This window comes from Saccopteryx bilineata, chromosome 6 (assembly GCF_036850765.1).
Source record: "Saccopteryx bilineata isolate mSacBil1 chromosome 6, mSacBil1_pri_phased_curated, whole genome shotgun sequence".
Taxonomy (NCBI): domain Eukaryota; kingdom Metazoa; phylum Chordata; class Mammalia; order Chiroptera; family Emballonuridae; genus Saccopteryx; species Saccopteryx bilineata.
Window position 1 is genome coordinate 77,191,360 of NC_089495.1, and position 21,598 is coordinate 77,212,957.

Consider the following 21,598-nt stretch of genomic DNA (forward strand, 5'->3'; position numbering starts at 1 on the left):
AGGCAGGTTGTGTCCCTCTGATATCAGGCTCCACCTTCACAGTTTTAAACAGAGGAAATAGTTCACTGTTGTTATTCATCCTGAGAAGTATATACTAATTATGTAGATCAGTCTTCTATTATCAGTATTTTTAACAACTCTTTCCTTTTTGCTTTTGTTATATAATAGTTTATATAGACTTATATAGACTATCTAACACATAAAACTCAGTGGATTCTACAGGGAGTCACACAAAAACCAGATTATGACATTTGTTCCTAAAAGTAAGTTTGGGAAGAATGGGCAAAATAATATTACAATTACTATTAGTAATTTAAATGATTTAATAACAACTATAATGGTTCAAGACTTGTAACATGCTGAAGCACTTTTATATACATTTTCTCACTGAATCCTTAAAACAGTTCTGTGAAGTAGAAAGTTATCTGCATTTTACAGATAAGAAAACTGAAACAATGAGAATGTTATACAAAAGCCTGGGTTGTTGAGTTTAACCCAGGAAGTCTGTTCATGTGTCCCATGTTCTGGACAGTATTCTAACTTACACTTCTGTGCAAGTATGAATGTGTACAAAAAAGACAAGACACGGAAGATGGAGTGCTTTTAAAAAGGTAAAAGCTAAGGTTTACCAAATTCTTGGAGATGAAAATGAGATCAAGTAGAAATAAATAGGGAATAGCATTGCCAAAAAAAGAGTCAAATTAGTTTAGAATTTGAATTATATATAAAAATTAATTATTACGACTAAGGACATCATGTGGGAAATCTGGAAAGAAATCACAGCTAGAGGTGGGTATACTGGAAATTTGACAGAATTCATTGTGGGTTGAGCTTGTGCATTTGGCCATTGGCGACCGATTATGTCTTCACTGCATTCCCCGGATACAGGGCGTTCGAGAAAAAAATAGGAAATGCATGGCAATTTTACGATGTGTCTGACACAGGTGGCCACACAATTGTTGGTGTAATCTTTTAATAGCAGTTACTGTTGTTACACCTTTGACAACATGACAAACACGTACATAATGCTTTTTACTAGACAATACTTCTAGGGTGAAATAAACTATGAAATTAATTTTCTTCTACTTTTTTTTAATTTAGCGAGGGGTAAGGGAGAGGAGAGAAGGACAGACAGGGACAGACAGATAGGAAGGGAGAAACTAGGCAAAACCTAGTTCACGTGTTAAGTAGTTGACACATTTTTCTGACCATCGAGGAGAAACTTAAAGTTGATCATTCTCTTTTTTGTTTTTGTTAGAATAGTCACAGTTTTTAAAAAAATAACTTGGATTTTGCCCTGGCCGGTTGGCTCAGTGGTAGAGCTTCGGCCTGGTGTGCAGAAGTCCTGGGTTCGATTCCCGACCAGGGCACACAGGAGAAGCGCCCATCTGCTTCTCCACCCCTCCCCCTCTCCTTCCTCTCTGTCTCTCTCTTCCCCTCCCGCAGCTGAGGCTCCATTGGAGCAAAGATGGCCCAGGCACTGGGAATGGCTCCTTGGCCTCTGCCCCAGATGCTAGAGTGGCTCTGGTCACAGCAGAGTGACGCCCCGGAGGGGCAGAGCATCACCCCCTGGTGGGCAGAGCTTTGCCCCTGGTGGGCGTGCCGGGTGGATCCTGGTCGGGCGCATGCGGGAGTCTGTCTGACTGTCTCTCCCTGTTTCTAGCTTCAGAAAAATACAAAACAAACAAACAAACAAAAAAACAAAAAAAAAAACTTGGATTTTTATTTCTCCTCAGAATTCTTTTACTCGTTCCCAACTCTTCAGTACCATTTTTGCAGGCTGTGCAGTATACAAACACTTCACAGCCTGTGTCTTAACAAGGTAATTTAGTTTGCATTTGATAAGGAGCCACTTGACATCATAACAGACCAAGAAAGGTGGAAATATAGGTCAATAGTCATTTCCTTTGTTTCCCACAGAAAATAAATGACTTAATATTTGATAATAATCTTCATTCTCTGTAGGCACAGAAGACCAGTTATGTTTCCATTCAGTGTTCTGTGTGTTTTTTCATTACTATCCGTACAGTTTTCATAAAGGGAAATGGCCAATGACTGTGTTAATGGTCAACATTCTTAAACTTGTATTTTAGCAAATATCTATTCTGTTGTGTTTTTATTTAAGTTTTGATAACTGTGACAGTCTATAAAGCTGATAAATCCTAGAGACAGTGTTAGTAAAAGCAGAGTTAACTCTTTAATAGCTAATAAATGGACTTGTTTATATAGTGGTTATGTGTGTGTGTTTGCTTTATTTCAACCAAACTTAATGTGTTTTCAAGTTTGGATAAATTTGACTTTATGCATCTATTATAAGACTTGAATATCCTCAGCTTAAGAGAACTCTTCTTCTGCATGTAAACAAAAGTATACTGAAATTAACCAATATGCCCAAATATTCACATACTCTTGAGTGTGACAGATCCTATATGGCAGTGGTCCCCAACCCTTTTTGGGCCACGGACCAGTTTAATGTCAGAAAATATTTTCACGGACCGGCCTTTAGGGTGGGACGGAATGTATCACGTGACCGAGACAAGCATCAGGAGTGAGTCTTAGATGGATGTAACAGAGGGAATCTGGTCATTTAAAAAAAAATAAAACATCATTCAGACTTAAATATAAATAAAACAGAAATACTGTAAGTTATTTATTCTTTCTCTGCGGACCGGTACCAAATGGCCCACGGACCGGTATTGGTCCACGGCCCAGGGGTTGGGAACCACTGCTATGTGGGATATTGGAAGAATATTTGACGTGGTTGGTTTTTCTTCCTGGGTTTCCTGCCTTAACCTTCCTGTAAAAACCTGGGAAAAATCAGTACCGTTCTTGACCCTGAGCTCGCCTCTGAATTAACCACCACTCTCCCTCATCAGTCATCAAAGGCTGTTCATTCTTCCTATGACCTGTCTCTCAAATGTCTTTCTTCCTCTTCATTCCCACTGCTCCTACCTTAGTTTGATCCCTTACCGCCTCTCCACTGGGCCGTTGTGGTAGCCTCTAGGCTGGTTGCTCTTCCTTCTGCATCAAACCACATACTTTGTTTTTGTTTTTGTTTTTAGATGAGAGGAGGGGAGATATTGAGGCAGGCTCTTGCATGCACCCCAACCAGGTTCCACAGGGCAACACCTGTCTGGAACCAGTGTTCGAGTATTGAGCTATTTTTGTGCCTAAGGCTGACACAGACCAACCTAGCTATCGTCAGAGCCCACCCTGTACAGGTTCAAACCTATCTAGCTGCTGACTGCAGGAAGGGAAGAGAGAGAGCAAGGGGAGAGGGAGCGGGGAAGAAGCAGATGCTCACTTCTTCTGTGTGCCCTGACCAGGAAGCGAACCCCACACGTCTGTACACGGGCTGACACTCTATCCACAGAGCCACTGGCCAGGGCTTAACCGCATATGTTTATAAGCCATCTTCCAAATTAAATCTAGTGCTATCATTCTAAACACAAAGCTTAAACACATTACGCTTTCGCTTTAATAAGCCTTCAGGATTCCTCAACGCTGCCAATTGGGTGATGCTTACACATATTTCTCCCCCATTTACCTCAGGCTTCACTGAGGCAGGAGCCTCTTGCACTTGCAACCCTAAGAACTAGCACATAGTAGGTGTTAAGTATTTTTGAATGGATGAATAAATAAATTACCATAACATTTAAGATCCTTTGCTATCTAACCCCAAGTCACCTGTCTTGTCTCATCTCCAGTTCCTTCTGCAGTGAACACTCCGTTTCAGCTATACCAAGTCCTTTTCTGGTTTTTAACCTGGCTTTTATTTTCCATTCTCTGGCTTGCCCCTGTTATCTCACACTGTGTCTCACGGCTCACAAATGTGGCATAGCTAGAATGAGGTGATTGTGGCACAGTAGTGATTTTCTCTGTATGTTTATGGAAAAACTGGGCCTGCTCACAACTCCCAAGTATATGCAGCTCTTTAGAATATGACAAAAATAACAATCTATTACAATTTGTATTCTGGGGTTTGAAAGTATTATTCAGAAGGTGAGATCACATTTCTAAAACATTAGTGTAAATTGTATATTGCTATGGTAATATAGAACTTTGTCAGCATAGGACATAAAATGATATTCGCTCTCAGGAAAGTATAAGTTACTGCACGGCACACTCAGTTTCACCAGTCTTAGGAGAGTCACAGTTCCACAGTTCAATGTGAAATACTTATGGGGGAGGTTGGGTTTTGACACTGAAGGCTGGTATTTCAGAACGAGGTATGTATGGATCACTGAAACCACTGAATGGGATTTAAGTTGAGAGTCCCAGTGGCTCAGTAGTTTGGCTCTTGGTTCTGCCAGTGGTCGTCATTCTCCGTGCTGCAAAGCTCTGAGAGATAAAAGGCTGCACCAGAACAGCCAAGTCTGTATTTGAGGTGATGTTTGTTTTGCAACATTTGAGGTCTATGCCTTTTACTAAATTGACTTACCAGTGTGAGGATAGGTGAGCAAAGAGAAATATGCTTTTATACTAATCTAAGTGATAATAAATTAAAGGCAATGTCCAACTGTATCTCTCTTGAGTATAAAATGGAGAAGATGAAGTTTCTATATCATCCAAGTACATGAAACTATTGTTAAAATATTGAATGAGCCAGCAAGGATATGAGTATCTTCAAAACACTGGGTAGCAAATGTGATTACCATAGATTTCTCTGGATGTTGAATCAGCATGGGACTAACTTGCTAAATTAATTATGAAATATTTAAGGATAGAAACGCATAATTTTATCAAGCCAAGGAAATATATTGAAAGCTTGATTGAAAGAGTCGAATAACTTTGAAATTAGGGGCTTTTTTGACTACCCTTCATTATTACTCCCTAAATGTTGATGCGCACCAGAGACCAGAAATTGTGCATTTAGTTCAATGACTAAATAAACTCAGACCTGAGAGGAATGAGAGAGAGAGAGAGAGAGAGAGAGAGAGGTGGTTAGGAGCTCAACTTGGGTTCAGACTCATTTGGTTTGTAACAGAGCTATACCACTTACTAACTTTGTGACTTTGGACAATTTAACCTCCTATGTCTCAGGTGACTCATCTTCACATAATATAATAGCATTGACATCTGGGCTTGCTGGGAGCACAAGTTCTGGTCTAAAGTAAATATGCATGTAGTAGGTGTTAGGTTTATTTCCAAGAATAATTAAATGATTGTTGTTTTATGCTATTACGTGATTTTTTTGCATAGCAAGAAATAACTGAAACCATTGACTGAGTATAATTCCAATCTACTATTACGGTAAACATGACTCAAGAAAGAAGAGAGGTTAACTCCTCTAAGAAGCTTTTTTTTTTTTTTTTTTTTTTTTTTTTTTTAAGCAAAAGGCTAACGTCCTTGTAATCTCATTCCTTTACTTGCTGTGTAGGAAAATGTACTTAAGGATGATACTTTTAACCAATTGGCACACTTGCATTATAAACCTTTAAGAATCTTCTATGAATATGAAAATGCCTTAATCAGCCCTGACCAGTTGGCTCAGTGGTAGAGTGTCAGTCAGCATGTGAAAATCCTGGGTTTGATTCCAGTCAGGGCACACAGGAGAAGCAACCATCTGCTTCTCCACCTCTCCACCCCTCTCCCACAGCTATGGCTTGAATGGTTCAATCAAGTTGGTCCTGGGTGCTGAGAAAAGCTCCATGGCCTCACCTCAGGCGCTAAAATAGCTCTGTTGCAGAGCAACAGAGCAGTGACCCCAGGTGGGCAGAGCATCGCCTTATAGGGGATTTGTCCAGTGGATCCAAGTCAGGGAAGCATGCAGGAGTCTGTCTCTCAGCCTCCGCACCTCGCACTTAATAATAATAAAAAATGTCTTAATCAACTTGGTGCAGTGAATCCTAATTGCTACTCATGTCCCTTACGTCACTGTTTAACATAGCACAGGTGTGGGTGGGGTGATTCACATCTCATCACCTGTAGCCAAACAGAAAATTTAGGATGGATACATATTTTAAATGAAAGTAGCCCCATACCTTTAGAAATCAAAACACCAGTAGATGTTTTTTAGCTTATGATAGAAAGCCTTGTATAAAATAAGGCCTATTGAATATTTTTTTGACAGAGACAGAGAGACAGAGATAGGGAAAGATAGGGACAGACAGGAAGGGAGAGAGATAAGCATCAATTATTTGTTGTGACACCTTAAGTTGTTCATTGATTGCCTTTTTATATGTGCCTTGACTGGGGGGCTACAGCAGAGCAAGTGAACCCTTGCTCAAGCCAGCGACCCTGGGCTTAAAGCCAGCAACTTTGGGCTCAAGCCAGGGACCACAGGGTTAAGTCTGTGATCCCGCGCTCAAGTCAGTGACCCTGTGCTCAAGCTGGTGAGTCTACGCTCAAGCCAGCGACCTCGGGGTTTCCAGCCTGGGTCCTCTGCATCCCAGTCCAGCTCTGCACTGTGCCACCACCTGGTTAGGCAGGCCTATTGAATATTGACTGCCTGACTCCGTCTTACTCCAAGTGTACAAACGAGATGACCCACAATCAGGAGGAGGAGGAGGAAAAGACATGCATTATGGAAGTATGAGACACATTGTACTGGCTAGCTGAAAAGTCACCCCCGTTCTATGTTTTTATGAGATAATGATCGTTGAGCATCAGTCTCTTTCATTCCTGCCATATTTCATACATGATAGTTTGATTTGGTAAGATCAATGATAGTTGTGTTTATACAACTTTTGACAAGGAGTGCTGTATCAGTTGGACAATTGTGTTGCAAATCTTATTGGCCAAATAGGAACATCCAGAGGACTATTCTCAATCAGTTCACATGTCAACAGCCAGCTAATAAATCTAACGGTAGCTTTTACTTCAATAAAATTTACTTGTACAAAATAACTTAAGTATTATATATACGCATGTATATATACATGTGTGTATGTATATAGACACATACATAAATTATATAGGGTTGTATAATACCAAAATGTTTGCTACAACATAAATATACAGAGAGGATGATGTTACTACAACTGATGACTCTGTAATTTTATTTACCTCTGGGGAATCAATTGAGCTATTGATTCCACAGCAAATGTGTTTTGATTAATATCATGGCAGGATGTGTTTGACAGCAGTTTCATATTATTAGAGTTTATTACATATTTAAAATCCACAGTCAACTGAGATTGTATATATCTGATTTTAGTTTAGAGAGATAAATCTATCAGTATTTTTTCTCAAGGACTGTATCCTCGATGCTGTATAATTTCCATGCTCTATTAAAACCATATACCTTTCTGCATGGTCTGGAATATGTTGTGATGCTCAGTGCTTATGTTTATTCTAAACAGGGTTAGAATCATGAATTCAGAGATTAATATGCTTCATATATATATATATAAATAATTACAATGTAGCTTTCAGGCATTTATACAGATCGAATCTGCACTAATGGAAAGAGTTTAATAGTTAAGTTGTGGTTCCTTAGTTGTGAATATTGTTACTCCTGGCATTTATTATGTCTGCAGCCCTGGATGATCCTGGAAAATCAAGGAAAGAGAACCACTTCCAGGGAAAACTTAATTTAAAAATTTTTTTGAAAATATTTTTTATTTTTTCACTTTCACATGAAACTAAAATGTATACCCTGTCCTTAACACATGTAGAATTATTCAAGAATAACAGTAAAAAGAAAACCATCATGAAAATGCAGGGATGTTTAAATGCACTCAGTGGAACATGAACCCAGTCAGATTTTCGTGATTTATCGGTTTTTAACCTCCGACATTCTGGTTGGCTTGCATTTTTAAACTGATGAGTTTATCACAGCCAGTGAGGAGAATGGTTAAAGTATATCAGCTGTAAATTGGTGCAGAAGCACTAAATGGCACATTAGCCTCTAATCAGATTCTAACAGTTCATTAAACCTGCCCTTCCAGAATCACTCTTTGTTTTTTCCCCTCCTTTTGCAAAGAGTCTTCCTTCCTTTTCCTCTGAACAAGATCTCCTCTGGGGTAGGAAGCAATATCAACTCATCCTTCACTGTCTACCCACCCAACAGCCCATGGGATGCTTTGTTACAGGGGAAGTTGAGGGCCAGCCGCTGCTGGAAGGCTTTCCCGAGACTGGGTGGGTGGGGCAAGCCGAGCTGGCTGCCTCCACCCCTGGACAGGGACACAGGAGCATGAGAGGTCCATGCCTGATGTGTCAACAACCTACCAACCTCCATGAAAAGATTTTAAGCTTGGAACAAATTTACCCAGCTTGCCAGAAATACCAAACTTCTTTCCGCTTTGAACTATCTATTAGGATGCAAAATCCTAAAAAAAATATGGACAAATTAAAAGCAAAGGATTAAAACCTAGTATCCTGCAATTTCAATAATATTGTACATTTCTAAGAAAAAAACATGATAGTCATTTTTTTGTTACCTAATAGAATTAGTAAATGTTCATTAGTTAACTCTAAAATAAACTTGCTTTTCCTTCTTGTTGATTTTTCACAGCAAATATCTGTGATAAGAGAACCTATAAATTTTATTTCTTAAGAGGATTTTACTTAAAAAGAGGAGTCAAGAAATAGAAATAAAGCTTCACTATACTGCACTCTGTTGGCATTATTTAGTAATAAAAACATTTAATTTATGATTTATTGATGTAGAAGTTTTGTTATTTAACTATAGGGAAGAAAGCAGCTGCTATATGAAAGGCTAAAAACCTGAGGCCTAGAAATGATATTAATCTTTGCCACCAAGTAGGCAAGATATTTAGAAATGGATCTCTTTTTCTTTTAATAAGACTACATAGTATCTTATGTTACATTCTATAATGGAGCAAGGGAACCATTCTAAAAACTCAGTCAGATTTAGTCATTTCAATTTTTTAGTTTAGTCAATGTAGGAAGGTGAAGTTGGCATTCTAAACATGTTTTAAAACATGAACTTGATTTTGGCCTTAAGCAAGCACTGATATGAGGCTTTCTGACTACCTTCATAGGTTATTGACTTCAGAAAAACCCCAAAGCAGTGAAAATTAGTAGAAAATAGTCTTGATTTATTCTCCATGTTAATATAGTTTGAAATTTTACTGAGCCACAATAGAAGTAAACTTTTCCTTTCATGAGGTGGCTGACATAGCACAACATATACCAAAATAAAAAAACTAATCATTTATTCTTTGTTTATGACTTCAGCTTACAAATTCACTCTTAATCTAAGACTTACATTAGTTGGTTTTAAAGATGTTTGGGGTCTATATGTAAATATTTTCATTTGATACCAAAATTTAATGTATCTAGAACTGTATTACCTTGTATTTAATAATTTGAGAATATGTAAATTTCTTTTATCTGTTTTCTTTTTTATGGGTTTCTCTATGTAGTACAATCTCTAGAACTAAGGGGGAAAGAAACTGGCCTTTTATTTCCTTTCACTTGTGCAAAAGTGTGATGAATTGTTCCAGCCCCATATAAATTAATGTAAGGTTTCCTTATGCTGGTTTATTAGTCTGACCTCCAACCCCGAGGTCAGAGACTCAGACTGATTAATTCAACTTCTTAGTCATTATTTCAAATGAAAGTTTAGAATGAGAAGATAATTGATAGTGCTGATATTCTCATTTCATTATACTTCATTGTTAAAAAATTAGGTTAGCAGTACTAAATATACTATAATGAAGGCAGAGTCTACCAGATGTCCTCTTTTGAATGCTTTAAAGCTGAATTTTCCTCTCTCTCTTTTTGATTCTCAGAATATCAACACCTTTGAGAACAGAATGTTAATGCTTGATGGGATGCCGGCAGTCAGAGTCAAAACAGAACTTTTGGAATCTGAACAAGGGGTAAGCAGAAGTTTCTGACGTCACCACACCCCCTTCTCTTTATGATAGTGGCAGTCACTTCCAGAGAATCTGGACGTTAGCAGAATTTTTCACTTGCCTAAGCTTTATTCTCTTGAGTAAAATCATCTGAGACTGTGGTTGATTCTCACTCATTTGCAACCTCAAATATTACTAACTTGGAAAAGATAACTTCCTGAAATTAGGAAGGTTTAGTGATCTTATAAGAACCATATGGCTTTATATAAATTTGTGACTGTTTTGAAAAGTTAATGAAAATCCAAAGCTAAGAGAGTATTTAAAAAAGAATAGAATGGAAATATAACATCAATGTCAAATTAGCTTGGTTCTTTCTTAGGAAATTACAGCGTCCACGTATGGGAATGTTACTGTTTGTTGGATACATTTCTCTTTTGATATTTGAATTAACCCTTTCTCATGCCATGAGGAGAGGGGACAGTTCATAAAACTGAGGTAACTGAGTTTGAAAAGAGTATAAAAGCAAAAGAAAGCTTATTTAATAGTGTATAGCCAAATTGATGGATTAATGTATGGCTATTAAAAATATAAAGGGACAGGAGCATAGCTAGATTTCTTAAAAATGATGTTGGAGACTTTATTATTGTGAACATTTATAGCCTCACCAGTAAATTCATGAGAAGGGCAGTGTGCTTGATGTGTGGTGGCGCAGTGAATAAAGCAATGACCTGGAACACTGAGGTCGCCTGTTCGAAACTGTGGGCTTGCCTGGTCAAGACACATATGGGAGTTGATGCTTCCTGCTCCTTCCCCCTTCTCTCTCTCTCTCCCCCCCCCCCCTCTAAAATGAATTTTAAAATATACTGCTAAAAAGGGCAGTGTGATCACTTGCAGCATCAGTTGACCACATTTTGTATTTCCATGAGCAAGCATTGCTCTTTATCTGAGTGCACACTACCTACCTGTCTTATCAAACCTCCACCGCTGGGATAGGCCAGACACCAGAAAAAGGGACATAAATTACGTAAATACTTACTCTTAACCTTCTTAGTGTATCTGTTATTCAAAAATTCAAAACTAAACGTTAGCATTATTTTGTAATTGAACAATCAAAATAAAACTGAAATGTGAATAAAATTTCACTGTTATAAAAATCAGCATGTATAAATTCATTTGGGATCACAATTGAAGGGTTAGAATACTTTTATACTGAAAGGTTTTTTTTTTTTTTTTTTTAATTTTTAGTGAGAGGAAAGGAAGCAGAAACACTTTCACATGCACCCTGACCAGGATCCACCAGGCAAGCCCACTAGAGGGCGATGCTCTGCCCATCTGGGGCCCGTGTTCCATTTGTAACAGGAACTGTTTTTTAGCGCCTGAGGCGGAAGCCATGCAGTCATCCTCAGCACCCAGGGCCAACTCGCTCTACTGATAGCTGCAGGAGGGGAGGAGAAGAGAGAGATAGAAGCTAGAGGGGGAGAGGTGGAGAAGCAAATGGGAGCTTCTCCTGTGTGCCCTGACTGGGAATCACACCCAGAACATCCACACGCCGGCCTGACGCTCTACCTCTGAGCCAACCGGCCATGGCTGTACTGAGAGTATTTCTAATGAGGACATCTTAAGTCATGGGCTTGCTGGGTCTCCCCAGGACCATTCCCAGGCAATACGTGGCAGGAAGTGTGACATCTCAATATATACCGGTATTTCTCTTCTTTAGTGCAAGCCTGTGTCTGAAACACACCATTTTCATGTTAGGGTATCATTTCCCCTTTATGTTCAGTGTTGATTGTCATAGTTCTGAAATGAATTTTGTTGACTATGTCAACCCATAACACAACTCCACAGTTTTACACATGACATAATGACTGATCACACAGAGTCAACCAGGACTTAGGCAGTGAGCATCATGGAAGACTGTGTGGCAGTTATTAGTACTGTCTGTTCAGTGGAGATGAACCTTCAGCAAAAACTGTGTTTTTACCTGGGTTTTCCAGCCTTACTCATTAAGTTAAATTCTGCATCCTCTAAACTAAGTAGTTCTCACCCTTTTTTTTTAACTTAACCACAGGAAGATTTATTATATTTTAGTTGTGCTTTTTAAAAATTTCAATGCGGCCCTGGCCGGTTGGCTCAGTGGTAGAGCGTCGGCCTGGCGTGCAGAAGTCCCGGGTTCGATTCCTGGCCAGGGCACACAGGAGAGGCGCCCATCTGCTTCTCCACCCCTCCCCTTCTCCTTCCTCTCTGTCTCTCTCTTCCCCTCCCGCAGCCGAGGCTCCATTGGAGCAAAGATGGCCCGGTCGCTGGGGATGGCTCCTTGGCCTCTGCCCCAGGGGCTAGAGTGGCTCTGGTCGCAACAGAGCGACACCCCGGAGGGGCAGAGCATTGCCCCCTGGTGGGCAGAGCGTCGCCCCCGGGTGGGCGTGCCGGGTGGATCCTGGTCGGGCGCATGCGGGGAGACTGTCTGACTCTCTCTCCCCGTTTCCAGCTTCAGAAAAATACAAAAAATAATAATAATAATAAATAAATAAATAAAAATTTAAATGCATTAGCATCAGTTTAATGGAATACATTTCTGCAGAACCCATGTTTAAGTTTAACAAATGATATAGACCATAACATTTCATTCAGAGAGAATATAGTTTTTTCCCACTGCTGATGGAAAAGTGAAAAAGCTATGTATTTCACAATGTTGTGTTTTATTTCACAATACATATATTCTTCAGCATGAATACCGGTAGATCCACTCAAGTCATGCATATTGGAGGAAGCCAAAACACAGAAAGAAGGTGGTAAATACTGCCTGGGCCACCAGAGAAAACCAGGATAGTATAGTACTGTCACCAGCCCTGGGACTTCAGTGATGTCTAAATACTTCTCTCCCTTTACTAGTATTTTTCACTTTTAAAGTAAGGTATGCATGAAAGATTTACATACAAGAAAAAAAAAGGAGCCAATATTCCCAGAGGTTTTACACTGTAAATAAGAACATCATGTTGCATTTATAGAAAGTATTTTTCTATCTTCAAATAAGGAAAGGAAAAATTTTAGGTACATACGTTTTACTTAATGCTTGTTAATTGAAATCAATTTCCCTCCTTGTGAATGGAACTGATACTGATACTTTAACCCTAATTTAGATCACATTTTTTGGAGGGAAGTAGAAGCGTGATTTTTTATTTTTAGTTTTTTGTCTACTTTTAAAATACATGACAGATTTTATTCTGTTTTACAGTAAAGCTTCAGGAGATGCTGCCAGCAGTGTTGAATGAAATGTATTATGACAACTACTCTCAGAAACAATAATTTATCATTAGTAATTTGTAATACTATAAGGCAATTCTTTAAAATTGGAATTAAAATCTAGAATTTTAGTGAACTTTATTTTGATCACCTTACTAAAGTTTTTCATCGGCGATAATGGGAGTGATACATGCATATAATTTCAGATTCTAAGAACTGGTTTTAGAGAAGGGGTGCTAGAATTCTGAAGGTCTTTCTGTTTCAGTCTTTCAAGACTCTTTCCTCATTTACGGTTAAGGCTACTTGAAGTTTGATTCTTCATAAGAAAATGATAACAGTGGTGAGATTAATCACGTGTGATTATGGCTTTTGCAAAAGATGAGACATGTTAGTTACAATGAACAAAAAGTTATAGAAATGCATTGAGGCGTCACAACAGTGAAGGAGAAAGCCTGAAGTTGGTGCATTGGGTGGCCTCTGAAATTATTCTGGAAAACCTAGTTTTGAGACTGTTTATAAGACGCAGACATTAACTTCCAGTTTCTCAGGGAGGAAAAGTCAGCCCCCCTTTCAGACTGCAGGCAGCATCCTGAACTCAGGCTGCCTTAAGTGGACCTCCTGTATCCTGCACCATGAAGGCCTCTGTTTGTGCTCGTCACCTTCTTCTGTAAATAGGATCTTAGGTCTTTTGCTGTCAGTTGGTCGCTACAGGTCCCTCCATCCCTCCAGGGAATTCAGGACTAAATGAGCACATTTTAGAGCTTCAAAAAAGACTGAAATAGGCCTCGGTTAGCCACTCTGCCTGTATATGTGGTCATGTTTCTTCAATCAGATTGTAAGTGCTTAGAGGGCAAGAAACATTTCTTATATTTTTCTGGTAGTTCTTGGCAAGTGGTAAGTGCTCATAAATAACTTGCTTTATTCAGCTCTTCAAGGCATTACAACTGGCCTGGTGAAAAATATGAAACCTGTCAATAGCTAGTTATAAACCTGCTCTTTCTACCTAATGGGGTTGTTGGGAATATAAAAATAAAAATTAGAGGCCCTGGCCAGTTGGCTCAGTGGTAGAGCGTCAGTCTGGCGTGCAGGAGTCCCGGGTTCGATTCCCGGCCAGGGCACACAGAAGTGCCCATCAGCTTCTCCACCCCTCCCCCTCTCCTTCCTCTCTGTCTCTCTCTTCCCCTCCCGCAGCCAAGGTTCCATTGGAGCAAAGTTGGCCCGGGCGCTGAGGATGGCTTCGTGGCCTCTGCCTCAGGTGCTAGAATGGCTCTGGTTGCAACAGAGCAACACCCCAGATGGGCAGAGCATTGCCCCCTGGTGGGCATGCCGGGTGGATCCTGGTCGGGCGCATGCAGGAGGAGTCTGTCTGACTGCCTCCCATTTCCAACTTCAGAAAAAAATAAAAAATAAATAAAAATAAAAATTAGAAATACCTATGTTTATTGGTGGCAAAGGGGAAATCTTGTACCCATGTGACGACCTGGATAGATACTCTGGCATAGTGATGCTGACCCTGTACCTTCCTTCAGTTTGGCGTTCTCTGACTCTTGCATCCTAGTTTTTTGGTTCCTCGATAGATAATTATTGTAGTCTCTAGAAATGTGACTTCAGCTTTCTTCAGGCTTGTTGGTAATACAGTGCATGCTACCAGGCAGGCCATTGGAAGGGCATGCGCTCTTGTGATACACTCCTCGGCCCCACAGGGAACGTTAGAATGACTTAGTGACCTTTGGTGCTTGTGTCCTGCCATTACAAGAACTTCCCGAATGCTGTCAGCCATTGAATGTTCTGACATGTTATTAAGCAGAGGACTGAAACAGGTAGAGCTTCCTGGACCTGTTACACCCAGAGGTAATGAAGGCCACTGCCTCAAAGACGTGAATGGGATTGTATCCCTGGCCTTTGCAATTTACCAGGTTGAATGACTTTGAGAAGTGACTTCTTATCTGTGGGCCTCTTGGTCCTCCTCTGTACAGCGGACCTGTTGGAGACAAGGCCTTCCCAGGGTCAGCCTGACATTCTGTGACTCGGCTAAGGGGCAAGGAGTGAGAGAAAGCATTTCTAATTGTGAGTTTAAAAGTCCTGCTGCAGTGAAGCTGCCTGTGTGTGGAAGTAGAAGTGCCTAGACTTTAAAGTGAGACAGAACTGAGTTCAGATGCTTGCTCAGCCCAGCGCCGTGGTGGTGTGGGTCACATTAGGGCCTCGTCTGCTTATTTCTCCTCACCTGGGAATCTAAGGGAACTACCCAGCCTCCCAGGAGCCTTCTGGATGTGGTGGGTACTGAATAAATATTCTGCTTCTGAAGAAAAACAGAAATAGAAAGGGCTCCATTGTCTCAGTTGCTGTTGCTGCAGTTTTCATAAGACATTTAGTAGAAATTTCAACATCTATGGTAATTTGTAATTCTAAAAGTAGATTTAAGGTAAATCGAAAGTTGGAGCTCTTACTTTTTTAATTTGAATTTTTATTTAAGTATATCTAGTGATATATTTTACGTTCTGATTAGATTTTGTGAAAAATGGAATAAAGAAGCCATAAATTGATAATTCATTTAACAAAACATGACGTAAGAATTTGGTGTGAGGATGGCATTTGGCAGTTCATACACTTTAATGATACTTATGGGTATATTTACAGCTGAAGTGATTAAATGTCTGGGATTGGCTGCAGAACAAAAAAGACTAGATGGAGACAAACAAGGTTGGTGATGATTCCATCATTACTGAACCTCGGTGATTGGTACAAAGTGACCGCATCTGCCTAAGTTTGTATATGTTTGAAATTCTTTAAAATAACATATTTTTTTTAAAAAAAAGAGCTTTCTCTAAACACACACACACACACACACGCATGCACGCGCGCACAGTTGTTAGGGGAAGGCGTGAAAACATTCCTCAGTCGCCCTCGCTGTTTTCTAAGACCTGAAGAATCTGCCATCCTGCAGGAACTGGCTGGCCGGAGCCCCTCCACCAGCTACAACAGTGTTAAAGCCTTTGGTTACTTTGTCTCTCTTCTCTTGCAGGGGTGGGTGTCTTCTCTACCTTAGGCCAGTGAATACAGAGTGGTGGCAAAAGTGTGTGGGAGAGAGAGAGAGAGAGAGAAAGAGAGAAAGAGAGAGAGAGATAGTGGGCGTTTTTCAGTTTTCAGTGCTTCAGGCAGTCAGTAATTATGAGGTAACAGACCCCTCTGTGTTCATTTGGGGAGAGCCCAATGTCTCTGCCATAACCATGGAGCTGGGAGGGGTACAGGGTGGTAGCAGACAGGTATAAGTTCATTTGTATTACCCATGGTTTACTAGCAGAAAATATTCCTTAGTCAGACTAGAGATCTCTCTGACCTCCCTAACTCAGGGACAGACAAAAGAGAATAATGGCCCTTTGGTCCCCTGGAGGCAGCTAATAGTAAGTGCCTCGTGCAAACCCTTCACAGGGCATTCATAGCCAGTGATGAGGACATTTCTCTATTACAGAATACTGACTAGCACCATTAAGCCAACTACATTGTAACTTCCTTAAGAGCAGAGCTTATACAGATGTACCTCCTTATTCATCATCATCCCAGCACAAGGAGTTTCTATAGACAGATCAGCAGGGCTCAAAAAATAGTGATTAATTCAGATGCTGTTTATTGTGAGGGCCAGTGTCACATTATGGAAATGAGAGGATTTTAAGATAGGTGCTATTTTGGAAAAGATGCCATTCCTTGGGCTTTATTAAAAAAATAGAGACAGGGTAAGTTTTGTGGCTGTAAGTAGGCATGTGCTATGAAGTGCTGCTTTAAGACAGTTGCATTGTCTGACTTGTGGTGGCGCAGTGGATAAAGTGTCAACCTGGAAACGCTGAGGTCGCCGGTTCAAAACCCTGGGCTTGCCTGGTCAAGGCACATATGGGAGTTGATGCTTTCTGCTCCTCCCCCCTTCTCTCTCTCTCTCTCTCTCTCTCTCTCTCTCTCTCTCTCTCCTCTCTATAATGAATAAATAAAATCTTAAAAAAAAAAGACAGTTGCATTAAAATTCAGTAGCTGGAGGGGGGGGAACCCAGTAACAAATGTAACTTTTTCTGTTCCTCAGTAAAGCATCATGTTTAATTTAGCCAAGATTTAATACACACCTGTGTGTAAAAGTTTAGTAAGACAGTGTTACTTCAGTGACCTTATTAGACAAGAAAAGGCATTATAAAGATGCCACTTGCATTACCCTTTAACAGAGCCTCAGGATCAGCTCCGTACTGTATAACAACAGCCAACACAGCTAGTATGTGGGTAGAATTATCTTATACATATAAATTTGCTTATCGTTTCATATTCTCTGATGGCCCACTGTTTGAGATCTTTCGATCTGTGGTGCAGTCTTTGCACAGCACTGCCTGGCTTCAAGGAAAAACCTACAGAATTTGTGTTACTGCTAACATGAGACCCTTTTTTTTTAAGGAGTAATAAATATCTGCACTTGCAAAACTCATATTTCAGGGAAGAGCTATCCTCCACTAGAGGAGCAGACTTGGACTGATTTTCATAATGTCGGAATGGCCAATAAATGTATTAATAGAAAGAATTGAAAATCAATGAGCTGTGAGAGTAATTACAGATAGAACCCAAGGGAAATATAGCAGGCAGGCAACCCCTTTCCCTCGGGGCCTGCCCTGGGCAGGGCTGTGAAGTCCATAATTCTGCCCTCCTTCTTCCCGTTAGCAATGCGCTTTCTGCGTCAGCCTCATTCTCCTCCACCCCCTGTGCAGACACTGACCCGCCGCACGCTGATGGTTCAGGGCACCAGCAGACGAGTGGTTCTAACTGCAGGCTCATTACTTGAGAATATAAAATGCGATTCTTTCCAAGAGCACCATATTTGCATTTTTGTAGGGTCAGTGCTTTGTAAAAAGGAACACTTCTTAAAGAAATTTCATGTGTCGAGTAATTTGGGAATTTTGATTTTGGGGGAGATTAACCTTTTCAGATAGCTCAGCTTAGGCATGACTTTGTTCTCCTTCATTTACTAGTCCTTGTCGTAGAATAAAACAAAAGTTTGGACCACAAGGCATATATTTCTCTATCAAGATGCGTTTTCTTGTGCTAACATTTGCGTATTGATTCCCAGTTCATAAAGTATCCACAGAAATTTCTTATTTAACCCTTGGAGGACTTTTGCTTTTGATCACAAGGGACTAACTGCTATGGGAATTGTTTTCCCATCATAAACAATTAGAAAACCAGACAAAATATATGTAATGTATTTCACATATTGTGTGACAGGCAGATAAGGACTGTGATCCTGCGGAGTAGGGCCAGAGAGGAGGCAAGCTCTGTGACTGCCTCGGAGGCCTGCTGGAGGGCAGAGCAGAGGAGAAGCCGACGAGGCCCAGCAGTCACAGCGAGTCAAGGAGGCAGGGGTTAGAATTTGGAGAAGTCAAGGCAACTAATTTTTAAGGGGAACAGTAACAGAGGAAGGAGTTGTACAAGACAGGGCTCTCTCTGGTGATCGTTAGAGTGGTCCCCGGATGGGTTTTGCTGTGTAATGATCTGCCTGAGTGTAGAGGAAGGCAAAGAAAGAACATGGGATGCAATAGGCTGAACAATTCTTTTTGTTTTCCTGAAGCAAGAAGCAGGGAGGCAGAAAGACAGACTCTCACATGTGCCTGACCAGGATCCATCCAGCATGCCCACCAGGGGGCCATGCTCTGCCTATCTGGGGCATTGCTCCGTTGCAACCTGAGCCATTCTAATGCCTGAGGTAGAGGCCATGGAGCCATCCTCAGTGCCCCGGCCAACTTTGCTTCAATGGAGCCTTGGCTGTGGGAGAAAAACAGAAAGATAGAGAGGAAGGAGAGGGGGAAGGGTGGAGAAGCAGATGGGTGCTTCTCTGTGTACCCTGGCCAGGAATCGAACCTGGGACATCCACACGCCAGGCTATGCTCTACCACTGAACAACTGGCCAGGGCCTGAACAATTCTTGAAGCTCACATAAAGTCCACAAAAACCTTAGTGGAGAAACCTTCATCCATGGGGCTTTTGGTGGGGTCTCAGAAGAGTCAGAACTTAGTAATGAAGCTGAATTAGTCCCAGGATAGTCTGGTCTGGCCCTTGCCATGATAGACCTGTGAGGCAAGCTTGGGAAGGCTCAAACAGATCTGCAGGTTACGTGACTGTGCCAGAATGAAATCCCACACTCGAAAGGAAGATAACAAGGTCTAGCCCTTAGTAATGTAAAACATCACAGTGTCTGGCAGTTGATCGAGATTGATCAGACTGATCAGACAGAGAGAGAAAAAATGAAAAAATGAACAGAGCCGCAGTGACCTTTATTTCTAGTCGTCTAATACACATACAGTTAGATTTGCAGGTGGAGTGGCGGGTGGGGGGATCATAAAAATATTTGAATAAGTCATGGCTGGACATCATCCAGAGGTGACGAAAATTGTAAACCCACAAATCCAAGATTTTAATGAGCCCCAAGCAGAAGAAACCATCTGTCACAGGAAAGCAACAAAAGATGATAGAAATGTGAAATCTGCACCAAATAATCAAATCAGGTCCTGGCCGGGGGGATTAGTGGATAGAGCACCATCCCTGTGCAAGGAGGCTGAGGGTTAGATCCCCGGGCAGAGCACGTAGGAGAAGCAACCAGTGAGTACACAACCAAATGGAACAACCAAGTGAAACAGCGAGTTGCCCCTTGCTCTCTCTCTTTCTCTTTCAAATCAATGGGAAAAAATTTTAATAGCATAGTCAAAATCATGAAATGGAAAATAGAATGGTGATTGTTAGGGTTGAGTGAAGGGTGAAATGGAGAGTTCTCTGATGGATATAGTTTCAGTTTTGCAAGATGAAAAAGTGCTAGAGATTGTAAATATAGTCAACATTACTGAACTATCCAATTAATGGTTAAGAGGGTAAACTTTATGTGTTCATTACCACAATTTAATAAACAACAAAAACAAGAAAACCAGGAAACTGATGATTTATAACTGTAGTAGAGCTAGTGTGGATTACTAAAAGAGGACCTTAGCAGAAAGGGCTTTGGATAGTTCAAAAGGGAAGTAACTTAAAAAAACCTACTTGTTATAGGAACAACCACGTGTCAATAAATGGCCCTACTTTTACTTATTACGGACCCTTTTTAAATAAGTGTTGGCTTTGACAATGCCCTTCTTCTGACTCGGGAAGAAGAGTTTTATATGAAAGGTGAGGTTCCTTGTCTGTAGCCATCCCAATCCTATTGATTGCCTGTGCACAAGGCCTATCCTTAACCAGGTCAAACCGCAATTCTTATATCTGGTAAAATTATTCTTATTCAGAAGTTCCAGTATATTTATATAAAAAACCTGTCAAGTAGAAAATAAAAGGCATGATCATATTCCCTTGTAATAAAAGTTCTTTAAAAGAATATTTTCTTTCAGGAGCATATTAAATCTATGATAAACATTCTTTTAAACAAAAAGTAAAGGATAGAAAAAGATATATTATGTATACACTAAACAATGACACCAAAACTGTGATGCTTGTATTAATAGTTCACAAAATAGACTTCAGAAAAAGAAATATAACTGGAGATAAAATGGAACATTTCCTAGTGATAAAGGGGGTCAGATTCATTGAAAGGGGGCATAATAGTCCTAAATGCTTTTGTACCTTAGGATACCCTTGAGTAGATATAATATTATCCCCATTAGTAAATAAAACTGCAGAGAGCTTGTACGTCCAGGACGACACCAGCAGTAACGGGTAGAGCTGGGTGGAGTCCATTCTGAATCAGAATCTTTTCGCTGTTACGACTGTGATCGAGTGTCTTTCTTTGCTGCTCAATTGAATTGTGGTAGTTATTGTAACTAATGATCACATTGGAAATGATCCTGATATCAAATGATTCCCATTAAAAATTTAATGTTTAAGAAGGATTTAAGCAGACCTCATGAAAAGTTTTAGTTCAGTTCTCCAGTAAATGCAAATTGGTATGCAGAGGTCCAGCAGCCATGCCCACACTCGCCCGCAGTAAAAACTCTTCAAATCTTTCTATCTCAATTGCGTAAGATTTAGCAAATATATCTTACAGCATAAGATATGTTTTTAAAATATAAAATAATGTTTTAAGTTATTTAAATATAGGTAAAAATGTGAATACATCATAAACTTCCCTGGTTGTCACATGGACAATTTTTTTATTTTATTGTGTCTATCAATTACAGAAATCAAATTGAGCAGAGTTGACAACCACATATTATATTTATCTTCTAGAAAATTTCTCTTTCTGCCACAGTATTTTGGGAACCCAGAATTTCAAAAATATGTAAAACAGAAAGATCCCAACCATTGCTTTTTAAAGTTATTATCATTGCTTTACAAGTTGTGTCAGAGTTCTCACTGAGGAAAATGTATACGTTGTTACCAAGGCACACTTAACCTGGTTGCAAGTTTGGTGAGTTTAAGGTCTGAGTGGTCATTTCTGTGGCCTGTGGAAAACACGAATCTGTTTTTGATCCACTGGTCAGTCCTTTTACTTGCCTTATGGAAATACTATCAGGAGATTTTCTTAGTAAAGAGATATGTTCTTCTCAGCAATTGTAAGTAAACTCTGATGTTCTCATGACTCATAGTAC

At 40.1% G+C, this 21,598-nt stretch overlaps 1 protein-coding gene across 2 annotated transcripts in view; it reads left to right on the top strand.

Moving 5' to 3' along the window:
* KLF12 (KLF transcription factor 12) overlaps window positions 1-21,598 on the top strand; it is a 471,091-nt gene that overhangs the window by 196,105 nt on the left and 253,388 nt on the right. For both annotated transcript variants that reach the window (XM_066234031.1, XM_066234032.1), the window contains one exon: window positions 9,702-9,791. In XM_066234031.1, the coding sequence (XP_066090128.1) occupies window positions 9,702-9,791 (90 nt within the window). The remainder of the gene's footprint in view (window positions 1-9,701; window positions 9,792-21,598) is intronic.